This window comes from Echinops telfairi, unplaced genomic scaffold (genome assembly GCF_000313985.2).
Source record: "Echinops telfairi isolate 266 unplaced genomic scaffold, ASM31398v2 ScPeMD7_45;HRSCAF=164, whole genome shotgun sequence".
Taxonomy (NCBI): domain Eukaryota; kingdom Metazoa; phylum Chordata; class Mammalia; order Afrosoricida; family Tenrecidae; genus Echinops; species Echinops telfairi.
Genome location: NW_022103943.1, coordinates 225255 through 245506, shown reverse-complemented (window position 1 = coordinate 245506; position 20252 = coordinate 225255). Strand labels below are relative to the sequence as shown.

Sequence of the window (20252 nt, the reverse complement as noted above, 5' to 3'; positions counted from 1 at the left end):
ATTTTACTTTGAGTATTGTCCCATAATAATTTATTTTCTAATATTTTTAAGTTGCTGTCTGTTGTTGTTATAGATTCTCTGTCCATAGAATTAATTTTAATATATTTTGTAAATGTAGTCATGTTTTTATAAATTCATTTAATTTTTTCTTATCTGTAAATATTTTTATTTCTCTTTCATATTTGAGGGATATAGGATTCTTTGTTGGGAATATTTTTCTTTCACTATTTTGAATATGTCATTCCATTGTCTTCTTGCCTGAATGTATTCAGTGGAAAAACATCTGAATTTATATTATCATTTGTTGTTTATATGTTATACTGTTCTTTTTTGCCAGTTTGCTCTCAGGATTGTTTCCTTATCTATAATGTTAGAAAGATTGATTAGTATATATCAAGATAATTTCCTTTTAGGGTCAATTCTTCCTCCCCTCTCCCCAACAATTTTATTGGCACAAAATCTAGGTATACAATTCAGTATTTCAGTCGTATCTAGAAGAGCTGTACAATCATCTGTACAGCTGTACAATCAGTTTTAGAGTATATTTTTCAATCTTATACTAATCATTATTAGCTCCCCATCCCACCCCCCAATCGTCCCTGTCATACCCCCAAGGGTATGGTATTAATCCATAATCCATTAATCCAGTTACTGTCTCTATAGATTTACCTATCCCGGATTTCATATACAGAAAAATATTTGAAAAAACAAAAAGAAGGCAAAAAAGCGGCCATCTAGCTCGGAAGAAACACAGCTCACAGAGAAGAAGCACACAAGCCTGTGTGAACACGAGGTGTTGAAGGGATCTGGTAGCAGACACCAAAGGGCAAAAACCATCATTGTGTGATCACCTTCCCCACATAAATGCTGAAGATGAATGTGTGCATAAGTAAGTGTGGTGAAGAAGACTGATGGTGCCCAGCTATTGAAAGATATAGTGTCTGGGGTCTCAAAGGCTTGGGCCTGAGGAGAAACATTCACACACTACCTAGCCAACCATCTCCCCTAATATGTGCCATCTTGATTCTGCACCTGTTCAGAGATGGTCAGTCCTCACAACACTCTGAGGAAACTCTGTCATAATCTAAACCCCTCAATGTCCAGTCATATGCTGGGAGCCATTTCACAGCAGATCCTAGTCTCCCCAATCCAGTTGGTGTGCAATGAGGCCTTCCCAGTCTCAGGCCTCAGAGGCCCATGTAATCTCCTGGCCTCCCTCTCAGCCTCTCCCCAATAATGATCAGTGTCAGGAGAGGGAGAGGGTGTTATGGACTCACCTCTATATTCCAAAGCAACTGGTACCTTGAGGATGTCCTGCCAGGATGGAACAGAATCCATGGGCTTTTTGTCCTTTTTCCAGGGTTATTTTTGGCAGTTTCTCCCTGCAACACTTTTGGCAATTGTTTGATTTTTTCAGAGATGTGTCTGGAACTCAGGCCGCTACAATCTTTCTGTACTCCAAACGCTTTCCTTGACAGAATGATTAAGAGCTACTCCAACTATGTAGCCAAGTTGTTTCCAGTCACATGTTTCTCCTGCTTTTTCGTTGAAGCTATTAGAACGGGTTGCTGTTTACCTGTTGTTTTAGAGGAGCCTAGAGCCATCTTCCAGAGTCGAAGAGCACTAGGCTCTCTCTTGGGGGACTCTTATGAGTTCTATGAACTACCTGCCAGTAGCTGTACTGATAGGATAGAGTATCGCTATATCTTCCTGTGGTTTCACTTTTACTCTAGGCATCCAGTATTCCATTATTTGGAATGTGAGTTGGATAGTCCTCTCATGTGGCACTGGTCGGGTTGTTGTGGACCCATGAGGGTGTCGCTTCACTGACTGATCTCTAAGTAGGCCTCATGGTGTTTGGAGAACCTCGGGTGGTCTGTGGTGTTTCCCTCTGCAACTGGAGTACTGAGGAGGGCGTGTGGGTATACCCTGCTTGATGTAGAGTTCTGTAGCTGGCAGGGGGAATTACCGTATATGGAGAGATCTCCTTGAAGGTTGGGTGGATGTTCCCACAGTAGCATGGAGCCCCACCAGTGGTGGGCAGGCATTTCCCCCAGCCACTTGTAGGACCTCGGGGTTTAGGCTGGAGATGCCCCCACTGTTTGCAGGGAAGAACCCCCTGCTGCTTGGTGCATGGAAGAGGACCTGCATGATTTCCCCAGCTGTGTGCAAAGCCAACAAATGCGGGTGGAAGCTCCCCCATTTGGGCCTTCAGAGTTGCCCTAGGTGGAGGAGAGTGGCCTGGAGGCCACTAGTGGCTTGTGAAAGGAAAGGGAGTGAATGGAGAGGAAAAAAAGAGAAAGAAGAATACAAAGTCTGGAGCAACAATTCCAAGCAAACTAACAGCCCTTCTCGCACACACACAACTAAAATGCACATAATAAACAAAAGTGAAAACAGTAAAAAAGAAAAGAAAAAAGAAAGCAACAAAAAAGGTGAACTGAATCTGGTGAGACTGTAGCAGGAGAGAAGAGCTAGAAGAAAAGGAGAAAAGAAGTAAAATTGAAAGAAGAACAAAAAGAAAGAAAGGAAAAGTAGAAAAAAGAAAGCAAAGGAGAGAAAATTTAAAAAAAAGATAGAGACAGCTGAACCCTGTGCTGTGCTGTGTGTAACACTGTTTTAGGGAGCAGGCTGCCCACTGGGTGGGCAGAGTTGCCCTAGGCAGCGGGTAGGGGTCTGGGAACCAGCACTGGCATGTGAAAGGAAAGAGAGGGAGAGGAGAGAATCATACAAGCAGAAAGAGAAGAGAAGAGAACAAAGAAAGAGTGAAGAAAGAAAGAAAAAGAGAAGAAAGAGAAAGAAGGGGAAAAACTCAACTGCGTTCACTGAGATTGGCTGTGATGGTAAAGAGGGAAGAGAGAGAGGAGGAAATAAAGGTCCCTGATTGCTTGAATGTGGGGCCAGAGGGGTTTAGACCCTGCTCCATAATGGCAGGTTGGTGTGCCCTTTTAATGCAGGGGCCCAGTGGTGCTGGGGGGAATTACCCTAGTTGGCGAGATCACCTTAGAGCTCTGATGGAGTTTTCCTCAGCAGTGCAGCATACTGTATATGGTTGTCACAGCTGCCTCATGTGGTGTACAGCACTCCCACAGAGGGCAGGCTGGAGTTCCCCTGCTATTTGGCAGGGGGTAGTGACCTGGAAGCCAGTAGTGGCGTATGATAGGAAAGAGAGGGAGATCAGAAGAGAAAGAGGGAAAAAGAAGAAAGAGAGAAAAAATATATAAACCTGAGCTCGTTGAGACTGACTGTGTTGGGAAAGATAGAAGAGTGAGTGAATAAAGAAAGAAGAAATAGAGTGGCAAATAAGGAGATAACAGACTTGATCACTTGTCTGTGGGGCTGGAGGAGTTCCAACTCTTACTCAAGGTAGTGGGGTGCTGTGCCCGTTTGATGTAGAGTTCCACAGATGCAGAGTGGGATTATTCTCAAAGGCAAGATCGCACCAGTGGCCAAGGTGTCAGTTCCCACCGTGGTACTGAGCTCTGGAGTTCACTGGTATACCTGCCTTGTGCTGTATGTAGCACTGCAACAGGGGCGGGGGCCGGGTTGTTCCTGCAGCCCCATGTAGGGCCCCAGGACAGGCAGGACCTCCCCCGCTGTGTGTAGAATCACTGAGAGGGAAGCTGGGCTTACTGTCCTATCTAGAGTGCTGGTACCCTACTCCAGTTACATGTTTCATGTAGCTCTTCAACCCATAAGTATTTATTTGGCTCTTTGAAGCTATAGTGTATATAAGGTTTGTAAGTAGGCAGAGGAAGAGGTGGAGGGTTCATGCTCAGGTAGTTTTCATAGGCATTTGGGATATGGGAAACCACATGAAAAACATGAAACTTTCAGTCATGATACCAGCCAAAGATAAGAAAAGGTGATAATGGACAGTACAAAGCAAATGTGTATATTAGACATAGGGAGTCCCAAGAACTCTACTCTCTTTCAAAATAAGTTGTGGTGGGAAGAGACCCTAGTCAACCACATTTTGGGGACCCAAGTGAAAAATGTAGGTAGGTCTCAAATGGTCATTACCACCTAAGGAATTTAAAGAGCATCCTCCCAGCCTTGCCCAATTGATGTTTTGAGAGTCAAGTATTGCTATATTCTCAGTCTTTAGGCAAGGAATTCGATACCAAGATCAAGACAAGAATTTACCTGATGCTGAACAATGAATCAGTAGAAGGGCATATATTCAAACTCATGTCTCCAAATTTCCAGTTTGGCACTCTCCTACTCACATCACAATGTAATTAGAAAGTGCCATATTCGGCTTGAGCTCTCAGTACAAGGATCTGGACAGTTACGTACACTTTTGTGGTTTGTTCACAAAATAAGGGCACCCCATTCGAAGATATCCTTACTTCTCTCACCAAGATATGTGCCTTGGGAAAGAGGCACTTTACTCCCCAAATATTCACAAAGGCACTATAAGGAGTAGCTGAAAACTAGAGAAAGGAGCTTGAGTGAGAGGGTACTGAAGTGAAAGAACAACACTGAGAAGGCCTCCATTCCTTGGCCTAGTCTCCTACAGAGGTTCAATTTAATGTTTGATGAATCAGTTTGGCATGAAAAAGACATATATAGGTCAATTTTCTTCTTCTTTTTTTTTGGTTTCCAGAGCAATTTATTCATTAAAATCTATTCAAGATGCAATCAACAGTTCTCCTGTGTGTATTGTGCTGATAAATAGACACTGAGAGAATTGAACAAGTTCTGCATTTAATAAGTCTGACTTCATTTTCACGACATGGTATTATACACGGTCATCTGTCAAAACATTTTTTAACAGATCTTAGTATAAAAAAGTCATAGATACTGTGAGCTCTCTATAAACTGGTGGATAGTTAGTTCCTTCGTTTTGACTTAGAAGCCTCAACTTCACCACAGAATAAAGAATGTAGGCCACATAAAGCATAATCTGTCACTCGTAAAGAACAGTATTATTTCTATAATTGGAAGCTTTCTGAATGGATGGGTTCAGGCCTAATGCAACTGCTAAAAGATGACTTAGCTAATAGACTATATGGAAATTGTACAAAATGTTAACTTCCATTATTAATAGCTTAAGTAGCACTATCTTACTTATGGCTATTAAAAAAAACTGTTTTCAATCCCCTAAAGGTGGCAGGTGCACAGAGCCACACCACCTTGTAGTTAGGGTCGTGTCAATATGTATTTCAACAGAAACTTTAGCTTTAGGAAAGAGTAACAAACATTTTAAATAATGGCTTTAATTGTCATTGTAAGTATATGATAAGGCAAACGTGTGCTTTAGTTAAATATACATCATCATATCAGTGATGCTGGCAAGGTTGAAGGTTACTCCTAATATGTTGATAGCCATAAAAACCAGTTTGTACATGAAACGACAATGAAGAAAACAGTAATCCCTTTGAAACAAATTTTTAAAAAACAATTTCACAGTGGTTTATATTAACAGTATGAATTTTATGACAATGACATAGATTCATGTACAGATTCAGAGCACCTTATGGCTCTCTTTATGCCCTAAAGAAAGCCATACGGTGTATTTACATTATGCATGAGTTGCACTGAATTGGGGGTGGGGGGGAAATCAACTGTCTGCACCCCTCAGATAGGGCAAACTGTCCTGAGGTGTAAGCAGCTTTAATGCCATTGTTCAAATTGTTTGCAAAAGGACTAGAGAATTAAAAAACCAAACAAATTATTTCTCTTGGGAGTGGAGAGGGTCTTTCATTTGCTGCTATAAACCAGCAAATGATGTTTCGTAATCAAAAATGGAGAGAGGGTCCACTAACACAACAGATCTATTTGAGCAAGCTAACCAGTACACATCACAGTTTCAAAAAGGAAAGTTATGTATTCTATTTTACAAGTCCCAACTAGGTAGTGTGAAAAGGACATCTATTTCTTGGCTTGCTTTGTGATCATACCCCTTGGTGGTGTTATAGGTCTAGTGGCATTCGGCTTCTTTTTCTTTGCTGGCTTTAAAATCTGAAAAGAGGACATCAGTATCTCATCCATACTCATCATGGCACCAGCATTGTCAAACTCTCCACAATAATTGGGGGCAGAAACAGAGTGACCAACTGCCTCTTGGCAAAAAAATTAATATCCATCTTCAGCCACCTGATGGGCTCTACAAATAAGATCCAAATCATGCTTATGAAGAAATTTTGCAACCGCTTCCACACCAAATGTGAAGGACACTCCTCTGTCATTTTCACCCCAGCCTAAGACATCTTTATTGGGGTCAGACCACAAAAGATTGCAAAGGGGACCTTGATTGTGTACATCAGTTGGTCGCATAATTCGCCCAATCTGCTCCATAGATTGAAGATCTGGTGATAAACCTCCATGACAGCAGAATATTTTCTCATCCACGATGGCGGCTATCAGCAAACAGTTAAAGCAGTCTGTAAACGTTTTCCATAATTTAATATTGTATCTTCTGTTACATTCATCATAAAATCCATAAATTCTATTGATGCTGGTACATTCATGGTTTCCTCTGAGAAGAAAAAAGTTCCCCGAGTATTTTATTTTGTAGGCCAGTAAGAGGCAGACTGCTTTCCCCGGTCTACGTAGTCCCCCAAGAAATCGGTAGTTGCTTTCTGATGGGAAACCACCATACTCAAAGAGTCGAAGCAAATCATAGTATTGCCCATGGATGTCGCCGCATATTTTGAGTGGTGCTTCAAGTTCTAGCAGGATAGGCTGCCTGAGAAAGATCTCCCGCGACTTTAAGCACCAGACTCTGATTTTGTTCTCCTGGAATTGGACATTCTTCCCAGGCTTGGACCCTCTCACTTCCAACAGCTGTTGAATGATGCTGTCAATAAGTTTATCTATATCTGCCATCGCCTTCCCACCACCTACCTTTCTTCAGCGGCGCTGCTGCAGGCTTTCACCTGGGACTCACAGCTCCTTCCCATGCCAGGAGCACAGAGGCGGTGGTGGCGGTGGTGGCAGCAGCCACGGAGGTTCCCTGCCAGCCGCCCCGCTCCCTGCTTCCTCCTTCGCTCCCCAAGGTCAATTTTCTTTAATCAGTTTTCCATCAATAAACGTACAATCCATATATCAGGGCCCAGTCATGAGCCTGTTTTTTTATTAAAAGATCATTTTATTGGAGCTCTTACAGCTCTTATAACAATCCATACATCAATAGTGTATCAAGCATATTTGTACGTATGTTGCCATCATTATTTTCTAAACATTTACTTTCTATTTGAACCCTTGGTTTCAGCTCCTCTTTTTCCCCTCCCTCCCTCATTCACCCTTCATGAGCCCTTGATAAATTATAAATTATTGTTATTTTCATATCTTACACCAACTGCTGGCTCCTTTCCCCCATGGATTCTGTTATTCATCCCCCTGGGTGTGTGTCTGTGTAGGGTGTGTGATCACTGCAATCAGTTCCCCCTCCCTCCCCTCTTCTCCACACCTTCCCACTACCCTGCTGGTATTGCCACTTCCATTCCTGTTCCTGGATTCCATGTGTCATGAGCTCTTATCTCTTTTCTACTCGTGTACATGTTCCAGTCTAGCCTACAGTGAAAGGCAGTACTGGGGTCATGATAGTGGAGGGTGAGGAAGCCTCAAGGAACCAGAGTTTGTGTGTTTCATCAGTGCTATATTGTTCCCTGGTAGACGCATCCGTTCCTTGTGACCCTTCTGTGAGGGGATGTCCCATTGTCTACAGATGGGTTTGGGGTCTCTGCTCCAACACCCCTCATTCTCAACAATATGTTTTGTTTGTTTGTTTTTCTGGGGTCTTCTGCCTGTTACCTGATCCCGTCGACACCTCATGATTACACAGGCTGGTGTGCTTCTGTTTTAGCAGAATTCTCAAGTGGTTGCAAAAGACAATGAATATGCAATTGATCAGAATTGTGAGTATAGTAAACTAAGAGAGCACAGAGCAGAGGACCCAGACAAGCTTGCAGGAAGAAGTTCTGGTAGACCTGGATTTCCTAAAATTTACACTAAACACCAAACATGGGTGTAAGGCACTAGCAAGGTAGCAGCTACTAAAAATAAGAAGAAAAATATCATAATAGCATTTGATATTTCACACACAGCGTTAGGGTTGTCAGGGAGGGAAAAATAAATATAGAACCTGGTTGGACCTCCCTATACTTATTATATAGTGTCTTTTTAATTACGTGCTGCTATAAAAGAAATACCACAAGTGGATAGCTTTAATTTATTTTTTACAGTTTATGAGGCTAACAGTCCAAATGTATGGCACTGGATATAGGAAAAGATAATCTTTCTCTGATGGTTTTGGGAGAAAGTTCTTGTTTTCTTTCAACATCTGTGAGTTTGGTGTCACTTGGAGATATCCCTATGTTGTGGTGTACATCTTCCCCTGGATCTAGGAGGTTCACAGCATCAGGACCCTGGATCTAAAGATGCACTATGTTCCAGACTCTTCCTCCTTGGTGGTACTGAGTTCCCTCTCTCTTTGTTCTCCTTTTATGTCTCATAAAATAAAAAGTGTTGCTGGCCACACCCCAGGAAATCTCCCCTCACATGTGATTGGCTAAACACACCATGGGAAATAATTAAATCATTATGTAACTGACAAACCACTGAGAATCATGGCCCAGTCAAGTTGACATATATTCAGTGTGAAATATCCCATCCATAACAAGTAGCTTATCATTTTTATTAAATATAATACACAGTGAGAAATGGGCATTAACTATCATAATATTTGGGGTGGAGGGCTTCTAAGTGATTTCATAAGTATGGTGAGAGAATAATACAACCATGATGAACCCCTTTCTTTATTTTAAAGCATGCACTATTCCTGTGTTCGGTTCCCACAACTGCCTGTTGTTCCATGTATAGATTCTGCATGAGCACAATGACTGACTAACTTACTGCCACTGAGTTGATGCCAACTCATAATGACACTATAGGACAGGGTAGCACTACTCCTGTGAATTTCTGAGCCTGTAACTTTTTATGGGAGTAGAAAGCACCATCTTTATCCCAAGGAGTGGCTGGTGATTGAACTGCAAACCTTTCAATTAGCAGCCCAATGTGTAACCACTCACTTATCCCCCAGAGCTCCTTTAGTATAATGAATTGTTCTGGAATTCCCATTCTTCTCAAGGTTATTCATAGGCTGTTAGGGTCCACACAGTTGAATTCTGGTATTCTCTGCTTTCACCTAAGATCCATCTGACATCAGCAATGATAGCCCTTGTTCTATGTCCCCTTCTAAATCCAGCCTGAATTTTTGGCAGCTCCTGGTCAATGTTCTGCTCCAACTCTTGTTGCATGATCTCCAGCAAAATTATACTTGCATGTGATATTAATAATATTATTCTATAATTTTCACATTCTATTGGATTACTTTTCTTTGGAATGGGTGCAGATACAGATCTCTCCCAGTCAGTTGTTCAAGTCGCTGTCTTCCAAATCTTTGCATAGACTAATGAATGCTTCCAGTGTTTCATCAGCTTGTTGACATGTTTCAGTTGGTATTCCATCAATTCCTGGAGCCTCATTTCTGGCTAATATCTATAGTACAGCTTGGACTTCTTACTTCAGTACCATTGGTTCTTGATTTTATGGTACTTCTTGAAATAACTGAATGTTGACTAATTCTTTTTGGTATAGTGACTGTAGTCTTTCCACTGTCTTTCAATGCTTTCTGAATAGTTCAATATTTTCCCCATAGAATCATTCAATATTTCAACTCGAGGCTTGCATTTTTTTTCTTTAGTTCTTTTAGTTTAAGATATACTGAGCGTGTCCTACCTTTTTGGTTTAGAAACTCTAGGTCTTTGCACTATACTTTTTTACTTTCAAGCTACCTTTGAAATTTTCTATTGAGCTCTTTTACTTCATCATTTTTTCTCTTTGCCTTAACTACTCTATAAGTAAGAGTGAGTTTTAGAGTCTCTTCTGCCATCCACTTTGAGTTTTTCCCTTTCCTGTCTTTTTTAAAATTAAAAAAAATTCAATTGGGGGCTCTCACAGCACTTATCACATATATCCGTTATGTCAGACACATCTGTATATATGTTGTCATCATCTTTTTTCAAAATATTTTCTCTCTACTTGAGCCCCTGGCATTAGCTCCTCATTTTTCCCCATCCCTTCTCCACCCTCCCTCCCCAATATCCCCTTGATAATTTATAAATTCTTCTCTTATTTTCATGTCTTACACCGACTGCTGTCTCACTTCACCCTCTTTTTTGCTGTCCACCCCCCTGGGAGAGGGGGGGCATACATTGATCATTGTGATTGCTCCCCCTTACTCCCCCACCCCTTACCCTACTAGTATCGCTCCTCCCCTTATTGGTCCTGAGGGGTTTATCTGTTCTGGATTCCCTGTGCTGTGGGTTCTTATCTGTACCAGTATACATATTCTGGTCTTGCCAGAATTGTAAGATAGAATTGGGGTCATGGTGGGTGGGGGGGAAGCATTAAAGAACTAGAGGAAGGTTGTATGTTTCCTCAGTGCTATACTGAACCCTGTCTGGCTTGTCTTTTCCTTGTGGCCCTTCTGAGAGGGGGTGTCCAATTGACTACTAATGGATTTTGGGTCTCTACTATGCCCTCCCCGTCATCCCCATTGATATGATTTTTGTTTGTTTGTTTTGTTTGGGGTTTTTGATGCCTGATACCTAACCCTATCAACACCTCATGATCACACAAGCTTCTTCCATGTGGACTTATTATTTTCTTTCTTCATGTATGATGTCCTTGATGCCATCTCACAGCTCATGTGATCCTCTATCATTAGTTTTCATTTTGTCAGTTCTGTTCAGATCTACTCAAGGGCAAATCTTGGCTCTCATGGACTTGCTTTAATTTTGCTCATCTTCAACCTGAATTTGCATATGAGTGATTGATAGTCTTTTCCTCATTAGGCCCCTGTCTCATTTTAACAACTAAGATTGAGTGTCTACATTGTAGTCATTTTGATTGCAGTGTATTCCATCTAGAAAAGTCTTTTGTGTTTGAGATAGTTTATTGTGCCAGCTTGGCCGATAAACAGAAGTGGGATTAACTGTAGGGCAGAGAGATAAATGGCTTGGTGAGCCTCGCCTTTCTTATTTCTTGCTCTTTGATCATCAGACCAGTGTGCGGCTGCCTTGCTTGTTCTGTGCCTCAATTTACAGGTTACACTACCTGTGGGACGCCTAGCCTGTGAACTGTGTCACTGTAAGTTGAGGTCCCTTTAAGACATCTCTGGAGCTGGGGACTGGCGGTTGGTGACCTGGCTGACAGTTGGTGACCTACCTTGTGATTGGCTGCTGTGCTGAGATAGCCTAGCTCTCTCTATATATAGAGGAAGAGCTGGCAGCAGACTAGTCTGAAAGGACTGCTAGTGTCTCATAACTCTCTCTCATGTGAGTGAGTTGCACTGAGCCATTTGTACTGCTTTATAATTTAACTGTTCATTTCTTGTATTATATTTCTATCTGTATATAATTTAACAGTTCATTTCTTGTGTTATATATCCAAATATCTTTATAAATAAATATATTAAATTATCAGCAATTTGGTTTTATCGCTCTAGAGAACCCTGTCTAACACAGTGTTGTTGGAAAAAGATATTCGTGAGGAAGAAGTCATTGGTCTTGCAAAATTGTATCATGAGATCTCAGATCGGTTCTACCACCAAGGATGTAATTCCAACTACTATTTCTTCTTTTGCATTTTAATCACCAATAATTATCAATGCATCTTGATTGCATGTTTGATTAATTTCAGATGGAAAACATTGGTATCATTCATCAGTTTTTGCATTATTAGCTTTAGTGGTTGGTACATAAATTTGAACAATATTTGTATTGACCGGATCCCGCATATGCAGATAAACATTATCCTATCACAGCTTAGTGAAGTTATTTCTATTCATTTGACTTTGTTGTGGTCCAATCAGAGTTCCCAGAGTCACTTCTTTGTCCAAATCTCCCGCACCTCTTTTCAAGGACATCCTAGAACTCCTTGCAATACAAAGAAAAGATTAATATCTGAGACAGCAGGGAACTTGGGGATCCTGCCCCAGATCTTCTGATTTGTAATTGATCCCTTAACTCTTCTTCAAACAGGTTATTAAATAAATTGATTCCCAAATGTGTATAGTTATTGATTCATTATGGGACACAGAATTGAAGAGATAAAGATGGACTGGGAGCAGGAACCAAAAATGAACCACTCAGTGATATTATGGACCACACCTGTATCCCCATTCCTCAGTCCTTGGAATGACTTAGATACTGAGTGACCATTTAGAAAATGGATGTTCCACATTAATAATGTGTTTCTAAGTATACATTCATTACTAGTCTAAAAGCTTCTAAAGGAGAGATACTGAGACCACACTCCAAGCAATGTGTCTAGGGTAAAGGAGAATAAGTTTACTGACTGCATGGAAGATGGGGAAATAATAACCTTTCTGAGTGAGGGGAAAGACATGCAGAGATACACACAGACACAAAGATACAATCCCCAGCCCATGTTCTAACTGCTTGTAGAATATAATGTATAAACTATATTGGCAGAGGTTCAAATAACAGGGGAATAGAGCTGGACTCTAGAACACAAAAGGTGGAAGGAAGGAGCAAGTCTTTTCTGAGTATGATAGAGGCATAGACCATAGAAGAAAGAACCCTAGCTTCCTGAAGGGTGATGGGTGATGATGAAAAGATGGTCTAGGTTAATCTGAGACTTAGGAAAGAGTCATTATAGAGGTGATATAAGGCAATGAGTTTCTCAATGTGTCCCAGAATCAAGTACCAAGAACAAGGCAAGGCATGACATCTTGTTGAAGATAAGATAGGTAAAAGTTGAGTTGTAGATGTTTGGAAGCAGGGTGTGTGGTAGGGGCTTCTTCTTGGGATCCTACTTTGGCAAACTCCCTGAACTGCTGTTGCTCCTGCTTGGATCTGACCCAGGCATCTCTCCTACATCAAGATCTTTGATGTGGGTACCCGCTACATGGTGAACCGAGTGCAGGACCACATCCAGAGCCGCATGGTCTACTACCTCATGAACATCCACGTCACACCCCGCTCCATCTACCTATGCCGACATGGTGAGAGTGAACTCAACCTCAGAGGCCGAATTGGAGGTGACTCTGGACTCTCAGCACGGGGCAAGCAGGTAGGAAAGACCTTCGGCACCCAGATGAGATACAAGCAGATTCTGGTCACTCCCTCTCTTCTATCCCATCAGTCACTCAGTCTTGATTATCCATTGAATGACTCTTATGTGCCAACTGCATCTGAAAGTCAATAGCTTAGTCGTGACACAGAAGACCTGCCCAAGTCTGCTTTTCCAGTCCCATTACAATGATACCCTCTGTACCTGCCTGACTGGTGACTCATTTTTGTCACAACTCTGTTTTGGCTTATGCAGGCCTCCCGCCCTTCTCCCTAGGGTGTCCGTCTCTGTTCCTTCTGTCAGCTTGTATATACAGATGTCCTGAAGTGCCTTACCCTTAAATGCATCATCTTTTTAAAGACTCAGAACTGATGATACACTCTTCACTCCCACTCCAGCTATAGGTCCACACACTATTATCACTGTCTCCCACCAGTTACTGCCTCCTCCTGTTTTCCTTCTCCATCCTCTATTCCAAGGCCCAGCTTCTGCTCCAAGACCTGATCAAGAAAGCCTTTCCTGAGCTCTCCTCTCCATCTATCACCTGGCTCTGACTTCCTCCCTCCTAGATGTATCTCATCACTCATTCTACCATAGTATAGGTTTCTTCTTTCAAAATGAGCATAGTGACTTGTCCATAACAGATGATGGTTAAACCACAGGAATCAATTAACCCTATCCCTGGGTCTTGGATGGTATTATTTTTAGTGAGAGGATCACTAGAAGGTGAGAATGGACTATAGAAGGCTGTGAGTTCCTTCATCTATTGGACAACTACTATGCACAGTAATGCATGTGTGGTTTCATTTTAATCTTTACAATGGCTCTGTGCTGTGGGTATTTCAGATTTTATAGAAGACAAACCCAAGGCCAAGAGAGGAGCAGAAAGTGACCCCAGGTCACACAGTTGGTAAAAGACAGAGACAGGACTGAAAACCAATACTTACTGCCTGCCCATTGCCACATTCCCCACTGTAGATTGCGTAGTGTCTCAGTTTGAGAAGGGCCCAGTCCGGTCCTCATGGTTCCCTTTCTGTCACCTTCAGACTGGCATTCTCCATGCATGGGAGTTGCTAAGCACTGACTCTCATCTCACATGCTCCTCAGAGTAGAGCCAGAGTCCAGGAGAGGCGCTATCCCGACTCATGGCACTACCTCAGGGGTCTTTTGTTTTCTGTCTGGCCCTGATTGGAGCAGGCCACAGTGCCCTGCCTGCATAGCTCAAGGCCACGTTTTTATCTATGGCAACTTCCCCCTGACATGCATTTCTCAGACACAAGAAAACACATGTACAACATTCACCTAGCTCCAATCTTCATTCCTATGGATACAGTGTACCACACATGGTTCACACGTTATCATCAATGGTCACCTCTAAGCACAGCAGCTATTACTTGTGCAGTACTTTTTGTATGCTAACGAGTGCTCTGGGTGGTCCCATATAATAGAGCCTCACAGAGACAAGGCTATGTAAACTAATGCTATTATTATCTTACAGGCAGGAGGTACAGGACATAATCGTTGTTATTATAGCCCATCAAATCATTTCCAACTCATAGCAACCATATATGACAGAAAATAACTGCCCCATGGGGTTTCCCAGTCTGTAGTTTTATACCAAGTCTTTTGTGCCAAGAAAATTGCCCAATCTTTTCTCTGGTCAAGTTCAAAACTCCAATTTTTTGTTTAGCAGCTGGGGCTCTTAACCACTGAGCAACCAGGGATTTTTTGAATATAGAGAGGGGCAAGTATTTGCCCAAAGATACACAAGGACTGCATAAAAGAGCTGGGGAAATTTAACACTTATCTGCGACCTCTCAGTTAAGAGTTCCTCCCACTGGATCATACTGATTTTTGAGTGATAGTACACAATTTAAATGTCTGTGTAAAATGCCTATGTATTTGTGTCGATGTTCTATAGACACACTATCTACAATTAATAACATATACAAAAGAAGAGTGAATTTTTTGCTCACCTGGACTCCTACAATCTCTTGTAGTGCCAACAACCTTGACTTTATGGTGCTGCCAGTTCCTTCCACTGGTCTGTGCATATTTTGAGACCAGAATACTCCAGCATGCACCACAGGACCACATACATTTAATGTATATGTGAATGACCTTTGAACTTTAGTATCAGGACCCCTGCTTAACCAATGAGACATTTAAAGGGTTAAAGGGACTTTCCTACCAAATCTTATTCTCCTAAACTTCTAGACTCTGGGTCATATGGGTCTTCTCATATGGCTCAATGCTTGCTCCCAGAGACTACATGGATCTAGACAAGAGTGCATTTAAATCACGTCAGAGAAGTGTGTACTCCTAGGCCCAGGGTTGCTATTAGTGGGGCATGAGGATAGGGGGAGTGGGTGTGAATGGTGCTTGGTCATGTGACTGGAATATCTATACACATGTACTCGAGGCATCCAGAAATGAAGAATGGAGCCACAAATTGGAAGAGAAGACACATGGACTGTGTGTAGGTGGTGTATCTGTTGCTTATATTATTGTCTTGGGTATAACATGAATGTTAGGGAAGGGCCTTTTTGAATGACTGAATATGTGAATAGTGAATTTTGTGAACAAGCACACTGAACACACACATATAAACATACATGCCCTTTTCTTTTTTCTTGACACTTAGTCACATGAAAAAAGTATGGCATTTTATAAAGTCGGAGCATTTAAACTCTGCTCTTGCTTACTCATCACCACTCCACTATTTGTGGCAGATCTAAGTGTGTTCTTGTGGCTACCCTGTCCTCTCTCACCTCTCTCTTTTCATTCTTTCTTTTCTTCTCCTCCTACACACACTCTAGTATGCTTATGCCCTAGCCAACTTCATTCAATCCCAAAGCATCAGTTCCCTTAAGGTGTGGACAAGTCATATGAAGAGGACCATCCAGACAGCTGAGGCCCTGAGTGTCCCCTATGAGCAGTGGAAAGCACTGAATGAGATTGATGCGGTAAGATGGAGAGGGGTGGATATCCTGGATGTGGTGGGGGTTGGCTCTAGCCTCATCCCTTGGATTTCATCTGATAAAGCTTCTGTGGGGAACCTAATTAATTCAACAAACATTACTCAACAACCAGACATGTGTCAGATATTACTTTTATCTTAAGGATCAAATGAAGACCAAAACACACAACCTAAGGATTCAAATAGGCATCATTTACTCCAGACAGATCCTGGCTAGGTCAGGTATCTAGCCCCTGCTCTGGGCACCCATAGTCTCACTCTCCAGAGTCTGTATAATGTATACTGTTTTGTATTTCTCTGTCAACCTCATTTATCCTACAAGCCCAATGAAGATGGGAACAAATCAGATTAATCTTTGTCTCTAGCGCCACCACAGAAGGTATGAACCTACTTGTCAGACACAGGTGCCTTCTCCGACATATCTACTAGCATACATACACCACACATGCACATATATACTCAGCCACAAAACACAAATATCCATGCCTAGTAACATGATGGCTGGCACACCATAGAAGCCAATGCACTCAGATTTTGTATAAAGGGACTTCAAAAAGTTGATGGAAACATTGACTTAATAAATAATAGAATTTTTCCACGAAATTTTTGAAGCCCCCTTGCATACATTACATTGACATAGAGAGATATATTGTAGATAGGTGCATAGTACAGACACATGAACTCAAGCATATTACCAAAAATTCATACATCCCTCAGACACAGGCACACAATGGCACAACACCATAGTTACTTAGATATATACCTGTGTTAGGCCAGGTTGACTACAGAAACTCAGTGACACTGGTATATGAATAAGAAAGAGCTTTATATCAAAAGGTAATTATATTTCAGGAAAAGATCCCAGCCCAGTCCAGCTCAAGTCCATAAGTCCTATAAATAAGTAAATAAGTCCCTCTTCAGACTCACACAGTTACATGCAATGATGCAGATTATAGGAATATCACAGGCCGTTGACTGAAAAATCATGTGGATCCAAGGTCAGTGGAAACATTGCAGGGCTCCAGCAGCTCTCAAGGAGGCCAGAAACCAGAAGCTTGAAGGCAGAGAGAGAGAGAGGGAGGTTCCCCTGGACCTGCCTGATGAGAAGGCCATGCCTAAAAGAAGAGTCCATCAGGCTGTGACCTGATTGACAGGGGTCCAACCTAAACATTTTTTTCCAACCTACACTTTTAAAAAATCATTTTAGGGGGCTCTATAGCTCTTATAACAACCCATACATCCATCCATTGTCTCAAGCACCTTCGTAAACATGTTGCCATCATCGTTTTCAAAGCATTTTCTATCTGCTTGAGCCCTTGATAACAGCTCCTCATTTTTATCCCCTCCTCCCCCTCCCTCCCTCATGAACCCTTGATCATATACAAATTATTTTTTTTTCATGTCTTTCACTGTCCAATGTCTCCCCCCACCTCCTTGTCTGTTGTCCATCCTCCTGGGAGGGGGTTATAGATAGGTCATTGTGATCGGTTCCTCCTTTCTCCCACCACCTTACCCTTACCCTCCTGGTATGGCCACTCTCAATATTGGTCCTGAGGAGTTTATCTGTCCTATATTCCCTGTGTTTCCAGCTCTAATCTATACCCATGTACATGCTCTGTTTTAGCCAGATTTTTAAGGTAGAAGTAGGATCATGATAGTCGGTGGGAGGTGGGGGGAAGTATTAAAGAACCAGAGGAAAGCTGTATGTTTCATCAGTGCTACACTGCACCCTCAATGGCCCGTCTTCTCCCCATGACCCTTCTGTAAGGGGGTGTCAAATTGCTTACAGGTTGGCTTGGGGCATCCACTCCACACTCGTCCCCTCATTCACATTATGTTTTTTTTGCTCTGGGTCTTTGATGCCTGATAGCTGATCCCATCAACGCCTCATGATCACACAGGCTGGTGTGCTTCTTCCATGTGGGATTTGTTGTTTCTCAGTTAGAGGCCACTTGTTTATCTTCAAGCCTTTAAGATCCCAGACGCTATATCTTTTGATAGCCGAGCACCATCGGGTTTCTTCACCATATTTGCTTATGCACTCACTTTGTCTTCAGCGATCATGCCAGGAAGGTTAGCATCTCAAGATGCCTAATTATTAGAACCAAGTGCTCTTGTGTTGAGGAAGTACTTCAGTAGATGTCCAATATCCATCTAATTCCTTAATACTAAACCTATAAATATATGCCCAAATATCTATTTCCCCATCGTCATATATAATATAAATGTATTTACCTATGTACATGCCTATATCTAGATCTCTATAAATACCCTTTGCCTCCTACTTCTTTCCTCTATTTTCTTTTACTTTCCTCTTGTCCCACTATCATGTTCAGCCTTCGTTTGGGTTTCAGTAGTTCCTCTCAGTTACATTGCCCTTGATCAAGCCCTACCAGACCTCCTACACCTCCTCGCCATTGATTTTTGATCACTTGTTTTTCCCTTGTCCCTGAGTTTGTTAACACCCACTTCCTTTCCCCTGCCTCCCCCTCTCGCATGTCCCCCCGGAACTGTCGTCCCGTTGTTCACTCTTCCGGCTTGTTATCCTGCTTATCCCATCCAGATAGATACACAGTGACAACAGCATGCACAAACACAAGACCGAGCACAAAAAAGCAACAACAGAAAATAAAATTATAGCTACAACAACAGCAACAAGGCAAAGACAAAAGAAAAATAAAAGCCTATAAATAGTTTGAAGTCTCTTTGTTGTCCTTTACCAGTATTTTCCAGTCAAGTCTGATGGGGCGCCATGCCTTGGCCCCACAGTCTATTTTTGGTGTTCCCTGGGGACTTCATTGCTCTGCTCCCTTTGCTGCTTTGTTGCACGCCCCCAGCATCTCATCTCCGTGTGGTGGGGTCAGGGCATGCACAATTTCCGCCAAGTGTTTCCATTGTTGTCCCCGTGGTGCTATGGGTCAGTGAGGAACGTCGTGTCTCCTGGAGGGGCCGGCCCTATGGTCCTCTCTGTGCATTGGTTGTGCTCAGCAGAAATATTGTCATCAGGGCTTGGTGGGCCAGGATGTGCTTCACTCTTTTTTCCTTCCCCCTCGTTTGCTCCTGTGTGCTCTGATCAGACAAGTCCCTCTCCTTGAGCTGTAGCTTCAGTTCTGTCCTTTGAAATGAATTCTTCTGGGGGGAGGGGAGCTGTCCACTTAGTTGGTAATGGGGCCAGCAACTCAGGCCTCTCTATTGGTTCCCTGCTTCATGCCAGTGTGTTGCGTTCTTGTCTTGGAGCACCGGGTTGAAGTCTGGTCCCTATGTCCCTGTGGAGATATAAACAACACTCTCCTTTTTGGTGGATTAGTGCCCTGGTCCATATGTATCCCTGGGTTTAGTCTGGCCCATGCCATATTATCTGGACCTCACCCCAGGGATGTATGTGTACAGTAGCTTCTTTCCTATACCCCTTTTGGATTTTTTGAGTTTACCTCAGCGGACTCATGTTGTATTTGTTGTTTTGTGCTTGGCTTACTTTGTTTAGCATAAATTCTTCCAGTTCTCCCCATGCGGTGGTGTGTTTTGTGCGTTCATCACTGCTTTTTAGGGATGCATAATACTCCATTGTATGTATGTACCACAGTTTTTAATCCATTTGTCTGTTGATGGAAATTTGGATTGTTTCCAACTCCTTGCAAATGTGAACTATGCCACGATGAACAATGAAGCACAGATGGCTAGTCGTGGTTTGTTTCTTGTCTCTTCTGGGTTTATGCCCAGTAGGGGGATTGCTGGATCATATGGTAACTCAATTTCCATCTGTTTCAGATATCGCCAAATCGATTTCCATAATGGCTGTACATACTTACAGGTCCACCAGCAGTGGATAAGAGTTCCTATCTGTCCACATCCCCTCCAACACTTGTTACTTTCTGATTTCTTGAATTGCGCTATCTTTGAGAGTGTTAGGTGGTATCTCATAGTTGTTTTAATTTCCATTTTTCTTATGGCTAGAGATCTGGTACATTTTCTCATCTATTTATTGGTCATTCGGATTTCTGCCCTTGAGAAACCCCTGCTCAGGTCCTTTGTCCACTTCCTAAGTGGACAATTGGTTTTTTTCTTGTTGTAAGTTGGCAGAGTATTATAGATTTTAGTATTTAGGCATTTGTATGATGTGTCATTGCTAAAGATGTTTTCCCATTCTGTGGTCTCTCTTACTACT

The 20252-nt window shown here is 42.2% G+C and overlaps 2 protein-coding genes across 4 annotated transcripts in view; one reads left to right on the top strand and one right to left on the bottom strand.

Annotated features, from left to right (window-relative positions):
• Window positions 1-20252, top strand: part of PFKFB1 (6-phosphofructo-2-kinase/fructose-2,6-biphosphatase 1) — a 166275-nt gene that overhangs the window by 111095 nt on the left and 34928 nt on the right. For 2 of the 3 annotated variants that reach the window (XM_045290634.1, XM_004717674.3), the window contains 2 exons: window positions 12900-13107; window positions 15927-16073. In XM_045290634.1, the coding sequence (XP_045146569.1) occupies window positions 12900-13107; window positions 15927-16073 (355 nt within the window). The remainder of the gene's footprint in view (window positions 1-12899; window positions 13108-15926; window positions 16074-20252) is intronic. The other variant, XM_045290635.1, reaches the window with a different exon arrangement.
• Window positions 4913-6834, bottom strand: LOC101656573 (serine/threonine-protein phosphatase PP1-gamma catalytic subunit-like). Its single transcript, XM_013008610.1, is given in 2 exon segments — window positions 4913-4983; window positions 5907-6834. Coding segments are annotated over 2 exon segments (999 nt in total).